Source organism: Phalaenopsis equestris, unplaced genomic scaffold, assembly GCF_001263595.1.
Source record: "Phalaenopsis equestris unplaced genomic scaffold, ASM126359v1 Scaffold000118, whole genome shotgun sequence".
Taxonomy (NCBI): Eukaryota; Viridiplantae; Streptophyta; class Magnoliopsida; order Asparagales; family Orchidaceae; genus Phalaenopsis; species Phalaenopsis equestris.
Window position 1 is genome coordinate 1,111,968 of NW_018164560.1, and position 11,876 is coordinate 1,123,843.

General features: G+C 35.5%; 1 protein-coding gene across 4 annotated transcripts in view; it reads right to left on the minus strand.

The window, feature by feature from the left end:
- Positions 1-11,876, minus strand: part of LOC110021045 (1,4-alpha-glucan-branching enzyme 3, chloroplastic/amyloplastic) — a 78,205-nt gene that overhangs the window by 12,512 nt on the left and 53,817 nt on the right. For 2 of the 4 annotated variants that reach the window (XM_020719373.1, XM_020719372.1), the window contains one exon: positions 3,517-3,597. In XM_020719373.1, the coding sequence (XP_020575032.1) occupies positions 3,517-3,597 (81 nt within the window). Of the gene's footprint in view, positions 1-7; positions 144-3,508; positions 3,598-11,876 lie in introns of those variants that run through there. The other 2 variants (XM_020719374.1, XM_020719375.1) reach the window with 2 other exon arrangements.

Sequence of the window (11,876 nt, forward strand, 5' to 3'; positions counted from 1 at the left end):
ACAAGAACGGGGCGGAGGAAGCTTCCGGTGCTTGGAATGGAAGTAAGGGAGAGGATAAATAAAAAAGTAATGCAACATTAACATCTTCCCGTTAACTCTCAGCCGTTCGATCCATCCCACAGTTGCATGTCGCATGAATAGGCCTGGTGGGAACAGTGAACGAGAAAATAGGAATTTAATGAAGGTCAATTAAACTTTTATTTCATAATTTTACACTTTCTCATACGTTTAAAATGCATGTGTGATGCTATATATCAAATTGATCGATCGTACATGTCAAATTTTATAAAATTGATTCAATTGAATTTTGAGAGATGCATAATTTGTCTTACAATTGCCAAAATTTTACCTAATTTCTCAAAATTAGGTGTTAAAAGATGACATGATGAAGATGAAGTCAAAACGTCATCGACAATGAACAATATAAACAACATCAAAGTATAGCGATGTAGACGACCAGAATGAAACCAAAGACGAAGGATTCCTAGAGGCTAACGCCAATGATGAATGATGCAAACAAGTATGCTTCGACAAGGCTCTGACACCATGTGAAGGAAAACAACACTCTTTCTCTTACTCCTTTTATCGGACAACATATTTTACATATTTATATATACTCCCGCATTTATAGTTTATAAATATCTCCAATATAGAAAAGATCTTATAATTAGATCTCTACGTAGGTTACCTGATATCAAGTTTCCTAATAAAGTTTGCATGAACCATTTCATAAAAATCTGTTCGCAGATATAATGTAGCTAATAAAGTTTCCTAATATAGCTTGCATTATCCAAAAGTAAAACCAAATAAAGTAAAAAGCTTGCATTATCCAAAAGTAAAACCAAATAAAGTACCCAACAAAGTTGGTTTACAATCAAACTAACCTCATATATTTGGTAAGAGAATAATGATGAAGAATAAATGCTTTATTTTAAATTTCTTTTTCTAGTTAAGGAGATTATGTTTTCATGATACATATATTTTTTCTATTAATGGAATTATGTTTTCAAAAACAGCTTTTTTTCCAATACAATTTGCTGTCTTCAATAAATGTATTAAATCGAAGCATTATTATTGTAAATTTCAATCTACTCCTGCATCACAAATATTAAGACGAGAAGTATGTTTGTTAACAATCCATATCTTCTCTCAATCAACCATGATACATTTCATCCGTAACGGGGTGGACCTGCACTAGGCGGAAATTGCACACCATTAAAAAAATATCCCTATAATTAGAGAAGTTTTTGGTAATTTTGAACCCCCAACCCCAAATTTGATTTATTTCCAGAAAAAAAGGAAAAAAAAACCTTGCCTCCAGACTCCCTTCCGCATGTCCCGTCTTAATCCACAAGCACATACCTTTGCACTCTCCCATGCCCAGTCACTCTCTTCACGCACTCCCACTATCCTTAAAATCCCTTGCCTAGTCACTCTCTTCACGCACTCCCAATCTCCTTACAATCCCTCCTTCTATGCTTCTCTCACAACGCCATCGATGAAAACGACAGCCAACTCCCTTGCTTTATATATGAATGATATTGGTGACTCCTCCATTCTTATAGATGAATCTCATGATGTGACCAATAAGGAACACTTAGCTGTCAAAATAAAATATGTTGATAAAAAGAGCAAATTATTGATAGATTTATTGGTATTAAACATGCTTCCTCCACAGTGTAATTGCAGTAAAGGTAGCTCTTGAAATTATACTTATCAAATATTCATAGAGATTACATAGAATATGTAATCTAAAATTTGATGGGGCATCAAATTTGCACGGCAAGTTTAATGCTTTGAATGCTTTCATTATTAATGATAATCCACAAACATTCACGCCTATTGTAGATAGACCTGCTATTGTTGCTGATAAACCTACTGCAAGAACATGTTGGACGGTCGTTGGAATTGTATTGGCAATACTCAAAGTTGTTGTGGGTAAGTTATAGAAGCATGGACAATCGATTATGGCTCCACCACAATGTACTGCCCACCATCTTCCAAAATAGAGAACTTCCCTAACTCTAAAAAAAACCAAAATCTATCTTTCCAAAAATTGATTTTTCTCTAACTCCCTAAATAACACTTACACATTCCTAATTATAAAGCTACCACTATAAAGAAAGAAAAGAAAAATAAGTCTAAAAATAAAATTTAATCATGGAAGGACCCTAAAGCCTAAATGCAATTAAAAACTCTATCACTAAAACTGTGTGTTTTAAATCTTGACCTTTTGCTCTCTCAAACTCACGTGGTCTTTGCATATCTCTTCTCACCACTCTTAATGCTTGAGTCGGTTTAATTTACTCTCCCATTTTGCCTTTTTCTACCCCCCCCTCCCCACACCACCTCAACCATTCGGGTATGCACTCCTGGCAATAGAAAATTCGCTCTCTTGAAATTGAGATAAATTCAAAGTTTTAGTGCACCAATTCACGCTATCTTAAATAATGCAACAATTCACCAATATCCCTCCTCTTGATCCAATGTTAACTTTGCCCCAACCAAAAGTTAAGATCAAACAGTGAGAAATTTTCTGAATCAATAATTTTTCATGTGCATGAACTGAGAAGACAGGGTGATTACTACATAAAAATGGGGAAGAAGCAAACTCAAGGAGAATAATCATATCAAAATTTATACAAACAAAAGAAAGAATATCCAACCAGAATCCAAAAGTAAGAAATTGCAAAACGGAAGCATCCCCTTTAGCAGCCAAAGATATGCTTGATCTTTTCCGGGGAGCGCTTCTCTAGCCTAAGTGCCTATAACAACACCTACGGAGCACCATGTAAAGCATCTTTCTGTTATCTCCTCAACTTAACTGTTCTGACTGTCTACTATCATTTTCTTGTTTATATGAATGGCACTAGTTCAATGCAAATTTACAATTTAGATACTTTCCAATTGTCATCTCCATTTGCATTATAACACAGATTAATTAGAAATTGCTTAGTTGATCTGCTTCTCAGCATCTAAAAGCCTGAGAAGTCATCAGAATATTTCATATATTGGGAAGAAAGAAAACAAATTCCTCAGCTCGATACAAAACTAAGTATTAGTCAATTCTCTAACAATCGCAAAAATCATTTTTCTTTTTTATATCTCACATTATATTCTTAATCCCTACTCAGGAGGCTATAATGAAGTTGCAACATCGTCAACAACCCAGAACAATTTCAAATAACTAGAAAAAAAGAGAGAAAACAACTCTGCTCAGTGTGAGCTTCAAAAGATGACATAAGCATAGGGAATTTTAATCATCCTTATATTAAAACTATAAATCGCCACATCAATATGCAATATAATAATTTAAAAATAAAGTTGTGTAGTATGCAGGTGCAAACGCATATGTGATATGCCCTTTACAACTAATTCACTAGTTCTAAGAAGCAACCATGTAGAGGATAATCTATACTCTCATTTTAAGAGGCTAGAATTAAGGGTTCATTCATTCCTTAATTCTCAATTACCCTCCTTGGCTTCCAAGAAATATAAATTGACAAACCTTTGTACCTTCACAGAGTCATTCACATGGTGAATATTTGGCAGGCGCTTTGAAAGTATTTGTTCAATTTCATCTAACCTCGTCATATCCTACACAAGAAATAGAAATGCATTAGACAGATACAGAATACACATGCACAAATAAGATCCATTAACTCATTATGTACTGACAAACTCGCAAGCTAATAAATTAAATGAATTTTTTATTCATAACGTGTGTCAACTTCAAAAGAAAAGAAAATAGTCTGAGGAGGTTTCTTTATTATCACATTCAAACTATAAAGGCATTTGAGCAGACTCAACCAACCAAACTAACCTTCAAACAGGGAAAGATGAAACAATAAATAACACCTATTAATGCCATGTAGGTAGCATGATATCGGAGGGGGTGGTGACGCAGGAGCTCCCCATAAGAGGCTTTCTGCGATCATTGCTACAGTCCCGTGATCCATGCTACAAAGCCGCAACCACGACTACAATCACGCGAACTGGACCGGACACGGAAAGCTCCTTGCGACCTAGGACCGGTCAGAACAGAGAATTGAGGGCCGACCGACCTTCTTTATGTGGAATTTAGTACCTCCTTTCAATAGTGGGCCCAATCCTAATTACCTAGATCTTATAATTTTTATTCTTGTGTCTAGCTTTTCAGTTTTATGGTATTTTTTGCCAGGATAGCCACCAGCATTCAAGTTTTCCCCTTCTAGAGCTGTATCCAAAAGCGAGAAAGGGCTTTGATTGTGGCTCGACTGAAGTGTCGATCTCCTTCCAAGGGATTGAGTGGTGCTCTGGCTATAGCTCGTTTACGAGGGGTAATTTATCCTTACCCAACTCCTACGCAACCTTTCAAGCCGCCGCCATTGCCATCCCCTCCCTCCTCTTCGCTGCCCCTCGCTGTCCCAGCCTTTCTCAGCCCTTAGCTTCACCGCCAACACAATTCTAGCTCCTCCTTTTGATATCTCAGCAACCCACAACTTATTTCAGCTTCCAACCACCCTCCCTGATCAACTAGCTAACATCCACCACTTTTGAATCAAGCCCTAGTGTGAGTATGTGTCATGTTTTGTAGTAATTTCCCTTCCAAGTGTGTTTCTTTGTAACCTCTAATTGTTTAATATTTGTTTTTCCTATTCTGGTTTAGGTTAACTCGGGTATAAGGTGGGGTTAGAGAAGATTCAAAAAGAACAACCGAGAAAGAACCTTGAATAGAACAAAAAGACAGCATGAACAAAGACGAGATGAACTAATCAAATAATGATGCAAGGGTTTCCAATTCTCGCAACCGATAGGGATACAAAAGTTACCAGCTGAAAGATTGACAAAGGAAGGAGAATAAGGAGAATCAGGATTCACCACCAACAACGGAAAGATATAGTTGCCACCACCAGGATGTCACCACCAACAACGGAAAGATATAGTTGCCACCACCCAGCTCCTTGGATACAGAGTCATCCCATCCGGAAACCACAAAGGGAACAAAAGCCTTCACACAACTCCAATGAAAAAAAGACCACTTAATCAGGTTTTACACAAGATATTTATACTAATATTTAAGCTACAACCTAATTAGAAGAAAATAAAAGTAAATAAGAGTTCATAAGATCTGTTACAGAAAAGAAAAGGCAGGAAATCCCTATCGGGACAGGAATCCCGTTCTAGACGGACCCCGTAATCATGAAGTCCCGCAATCACAGAATCTCTCTATTGCTTCAAGCCCTGATGCAAATTCGCCTCAACTCTCGCGTCAGCTTCCTCGCCCGACTTTGCATCTCGCGGTAGCCTCAACGTCCCGCATCATAGCAAACTTTGTGAAAAAATAGCGTGTCCAACACAGTGCAGACAGGATAAATGTGAAAAAAATGGAAGTTGCAATTACCCAAGTTACTCTCACCAAGGATTGCAGGAAAGCGCATTTAGGTACAATCTCGGCCTGCAATAGCCAAAACATTGGCAGAATTGCTAAAAATAGCTAACAACCATATTAATGTTGAAGAGAAGCCCCAGCAAGGCAAGACTTTCCCAAGTCCTGGGCAATGATAAAAGCAGCCACAGGAGCCAAAGATATGGAGAGGAGACTATACATCTAGCAAAATCACTCATACCAACATTAAGGGACAGCAATCGAAAGGCTACTATGAATGACAGGCTGGCTAATCATCAATTTTATCATAGTTTGAGGACAAATAATATTACACCATCTTTCATTGTACATATAAGGACCCATAAATGATACCGTTGCTTGTTGGTTCATGACATTAAGAAAACAAATAGGTAGAGTTTGGGGAGACGAAGCAAAATGGAACGGTTGAATCTTGCAAGAATAAAGAGAGGGCGCAGGGAGACCGCATTTCTTGTGCGTGAAAAGGAGAGTGAGAGAGGGAAGTCAAAGAAGGCCAGCTCAGTTATAGATAAGAGATCAAGCAAGTGCTTTTACTCATTATCAAGCATAGGGCTTGAAATAAGGTTGTCAAAAAAGCCTGTTGTTCAAGTACGACTCATTAAGTAGCTTGTGTCCGACTAAATGAGCCAAACATGAAACAACCCGTTGTTTGCTCGTGTTCAACTCATTTTAGCTCAAAATAAAGAAATTGTATATATTATTTATATAATAAATATATGATATATATTATATATATATTTATATCTAAGTTTAAATCATAATAGCTCTTATGATCATGTGGTTCTGCGTCTTCTATTTCACAGAGTTGGTGCATGTTAGAATCCAACACTATACATCTATTTTTTTCAATTATTTTTAACGAGTCAATTTCGAGCCAAACAAGAACAAGAACATTTAAATTGTGTCAAACACGAACACAATGTTCACGAGCCAATTTTGAACATGAGTCGATTTCGAACAAGAGCAATTTCGAATGAGCCGAACACGAGCCAAGCCTGACTCGCTCAAACTCGGCTTTTTAACAACCTTACTTGAAATTATTAAAGGGGAAACAAATGATAGGAAAGTAAAATATAATTTGTACATTGACTAATATTAATCCAAAAAAATTGAAATAGCCACTGATAATTAAAATCTAAACATAAAGTAATTATGACTATAACAACATTCTTCTAATTTGGTTGTCTTTCATAAATATTTTCTTTTCTGTCACTCATTTTCAAGTCAAAAGCTTAAATCTGAAAATGTTAGTTCTTTTATCAGAGTGAGTTATCTACAGCTAGTGAATATTCATATTTTTAACCTACTACAAAAATATAATGAACAAAAAAAATATGTATACCTGTTAAACAAAAATAAATTAATGTAAAAAATAAATGAAAAATTTACTATTCAATTTGGATCATTCAAAAAGGTTCGTAGCATTCTATCATATTGTATATTATCTTACTTTATTGACATTTTATCATTGACATATATCATAAGAGCACCATCTAAAGTGAACAATTTAAGGTATAACAATGTCAATATACTTTTTCCAACTATGTATACAGGTACCTAAATATTCTTAACTAGTACTATAAGGAGGTGAACTCCATAAGTCAATCAAGCATATGCATGCAAGCTATATAGATTATTTAATTCACATATCATATTAAAAGTGTAAATTCGGGTCAGCGAGTCGGGTTCGGGCCCGACCCAAATATGGTAAACATGAACCCGACCTGAATAATAAAAGGGTCAAAAACTAAGACCCGGACATGAGCTTGACCCGCTAACCCGAACCTGACCTGAACTTTTGTGCTTATTCGGTTCATATTTGGGTTTTTGGGATCAACCTAAACCTGATACGAATAATAAACGGGTCAAATTCTTTGACCCAAACTCGACTAAAAAAAAAATTGGGTCAACCCTAACCCGAATTTTTCAAGTCAAGTTCGAGTCGTGTTGGCGTGTCGGGCTAATTTTTAACTCCTATACCACCTATCAATCTATATATTTTTCACTATAATCAATATAAATAAATAAAAATATATGAATCTGTAACATTTATTTTAAAATGTCCAATTTAATGAGTCAAATAGAATAATCATATCATACTTGTAATATAACACTATCTAAACAAATATCATTCTTATATAACTGATTAGAAGAAACACAATATTATTATAATAATTTAAAAAGTAAAAGAGTATTCACTTGAATCGGATGATTTGTGTTACCTTTAAATCTTAAAAGTCACCTTCCAAGCAAGTTATTTATATCGAAAACAAATTTTTGTATGTTTCCTTAATGGTTTAAATTTTAATGGTTTAAATTTATCTCAACTCCAATTTATCTCCTTTATAATTATGGGGAAAACATTCATATTAGTAATTTTTTTTAATTCACATATTTAGTCATGTTTAATTAACCATTCATATTAGTAAATTTTTATTCACATATTTAGTTATGTTTAATTAACCTTTATTATGACAATTTGGGAAAATTTACATGCATAACCACACATTTCTTATGTATCTAACACCCAATGTTTGATATTTACACCATACATTGGAGTCATAAATTTATGCATGAAAAGATGTATTTCACTTCAAAAAAAATAGTGATGGCGATAATTTTTATGTGATGTTAAATATTTGATTGGTATGCATGTAAATATGAATGTTTAGATGTTAGGTATGCAAATACATAAGAAGTTCATGGTATGTATGTAAATGCCCCTATAATTTATTAATTATTTCAATTACTAATTAAATTCTTTAAATAAAATTATTAATTTTACAAATTTTATTAAAATATAGGCTCAAGCCTTGAATTTCTTTTGCTTTATTATTATGAGTATTTCTTTTATCTCTTATTATATATTAAATTACAGATTAAAATTTTAAAATTTAGTCCTTTCAAATTCATTCTTTTACTTCACATTATTATTATTAAATTATAATTGTATATTGAATCATCTCTTCATCATAATGTTACATGACATTTGTCCGTGCTCGCTCACCTACATGGTCTTCTGCGCTCACTCTCCCTCGCTTTATCTGTCACTCACTTGCCTTTTCTCTCCTTTTTTGTCTATCCTACCTTCTCACTCCTTTTCTATGCCCCGCAGCTTTCTCATTCAACTAAGGGCATCAAGCCCTCAATTTTATTGGCTGCAAGCAGTGCCACTGGTGAGAAACGAAGACAACTATTTTTATCAAGTGTTAGGAAATTTCTTTTCTAATTAAATTATTAAGTTAATTTAGAGTTTGATATTAATTATTATCATTTCATTATCTAATTTATTAAATCTGAATTAATTTATATTTAATTTAAATTTATTTTTATTAATTTATCTAATCTATTTCATTAAATAATTTATTTGTTTCATTTAAATTAATTTAATTAATTATTAATAAAAAAATTAATTATTATTACAAAAGCAACCCATTTAGGTGCATGCCTTGCCTAATATTGTCCAACTCTGTAGAGTTGAAAGAAGATATTCTCAACGAAAATCATCCTTTCAGAGTAGAATGCCCGCTGGTTCTTTAACAAACAACAGCCTTGTCACGGAAACAAAACAAGCAAAAATATCATATTCACAAGCCTTTACCGGCAAGTTCACTCGTACAGAACTAGCTGACTGCAGAACGTTGATACTGCAGTTAAGAAGCAAACGGAGGCTTGGCCGTAGAATTAAACACTTTATATTTATGAAAAGGGGCATTTACATAAATACCACCTAATTCTTATGTATTTACATATCTAACACCTAAACTTTATTTTTTACATTTATACCGCCCAAATCCATTCATATCATCTCAAAAAATACCACCATTTTAACTTTAAAAAAGTGAAATACACTTTTTCATGCATAGTGAAGGTGGCATGTTAAGCAAAAATTGTAAGTTTAGGTGTTAGATATTGTGACGAAAATACCACCATATTTATACACACTCCCAACTCTCTAGATCAGGAATAACTCTATTATAAAAAAAGATCATGCAATTAGATATCCTCTAATTAGGTTGCTTAATATCAAGTTTCCTTATATACATCATTCAGATTTATGACTTTCCACATAACACCCCCCTTCAAGCTTGAGCAAAGATATTTATCATGCCCAATTTATTGCAAATAAAAGTGACCCTGGCTCCATTAAAGGCCTATGTGAAGATATCCCTCAGTTGTTCCTCAATTTTCACATGAGTTACAGAGATTAGATGTTGAATCTTTTTGCGTGTAAAATGACAATCTATCCCAATGTGCTTAGTTTATCAATGAAAGACAGGATTTGATGCAATATGAATTGCAGCTTGGCGATCACACCACAACTTTGATAGAGTCGTCATCTTAAAACTCATCTCGGATAAAAGAGTTGGGAAATCCATATCAATTCACTCAAAACTTGTGCTATCATTTGATCCTCAATTCAACACTGAACTGTGATACTACACTTTGTTTCTTACTCTTCCATGAGACAAAATTACCCCCACTAAAATATGCAATATCCAGTAATGAATCTTCAATAAAATTTGAAACCTCACCCAATCTGCATCAAAAAAACATTCAATATTTCTATGTCCACGATCCAGATATAAAATATCTTGTCTACGAGCTCCCTTGAGGTAACATAGTATTTATTCCAAAACTGACCAATGATGGACTGTGGGAAAAGACATAAACTGACTTATAGTGCTAACTGGATGCATAATATCCGGACGAGTTACCGTGTGGTAGTTTAATTTTCCCATTAACTTTCAATATTATTAAGGATCACTAAAAAACTTCATCCTTGGTAGGTTGCTGACTAGGAAGCATCAAAATACTATATGGTTTGACCTTGAATTTCCCAATTTCTTCTAACAACTTTAACGCATACTTCCGTTGAGATAGTGATACTAGAGTTAACACAAACCACAAAAGAAAACGAAAATATTATAGCTGAAATTTAAATAAGTTACAACGAAGACTTCAAAACATAAAATAAACGAAAAGAAAACAATAAACGACACCCTAAGGCAACGACGAAGAGTTGTATGAGGACTGAACAGCTGGATTGGTGTGGGTTGTGGCTGGGGGTGTCTGTCCCAGCCGAGACAAAGTATGTCAAGGAGCTGCGACTGGCTGGCAGTAGGGGTGAGTGGACCTGACTATGGATGGTCAGAGGAGGGAGAATAAGGACCAAGGTTGGCGGATTGTAGAGGGGATGGGTAGGAGATATGGGTGGCTGTGAAGTGGAAAAGACAGGAAGGTTGGGAGCTGGTGTTGTGGAATATGGAAATGGAGAATGGAAGTTGTAGGCGGGCTGGAAGGGAAAACAATGGCAACTCAGATGTTTAGCGGTACTGGGAGATGTAGGGGGGGCAGGCAGGGTAATGGGATGGGTGAGGAAACCTTGGTAGCGGTAAGACAAGGAGAAAAGGGGTGCCAGGAAAGGGTGGGAATCAGCGACCGGAGGGTTGTCAGAGTGGCGACAACAAGTAGGGAAAAGAAAGATAGTTGGGAGTGTGTATAAAGCACATTCTCGTCGTTGAATACAACTCTCGCAGAGGAGAATGGGACGCCGACAGCTGTCCCAACAAAAATCACAACTCATACTCAAAAAAACTAACCTTGAACACAACAAATAAACTATTTATAATGGTAGATAGGTATGGTGGGTGAGGCTCCTCCACTTGGGCAGTCAAACCAGCCCCCTTGGAGTGGCTAGTCCAAGCAATAGTAGGGTTGAATTGGTTAAAGCTGAACCAGTCCCTTCTTGTTCCTTGATACCTCAATCCCCAAGAAATATTTCAAAGAACCAAGATTTTTAGTGTTGAATTGACTTTAAAGAAATGATTTCAATGACAAGATTCCCGCACATCGCTTCCAATAAGAATAATGTCCTTAACATAAACCACCAATAGAATAATTCCAAAAGTAGATTTCCTATAGAATACAGTGTGATCACTTATACATTTTAGCATCTCAAACCCTTCTATTGCTTGACTAAATTATACAAAGCAAGCTCGAGGGTTTTGCTTCAATCTATATAAGGACTTCTAAGGATGACATATTTTCCCAGACTCCCTGATGCCTGAGCGTCTCCTGTGTGATGCGGGTCGAGGAAGAGAGAATTGCCAGCACAGAGGCAATTCCGCGTGACCGGCTATTTCAACTAAACCAAACTGGTCCAGGTTTTCTCCCTTACGGAGAGTCGGTCGGCCCTCTTGAGCCACTCCTAATTTTTTTCTTATTATATATTTGTATTATGATGTCTTAGGTTTAGTTTTTCGTGTGATTAGTATCAGGATAGTCAACGATACCTCTTCTTCCCTTCGAGGGTTGTATCCTAGTATTCCAATTGGTGCTTAGGTTGTATCTTAGTCTCCAGGTGATGATTATCTTTTTTGTCCCCTTTTGCATCTTCCCCACGTCGCTTCCGACCACCATTCCTTGCTGTAGTCGACTCGGAACAGCCGCATATTGTTGTTTTCCC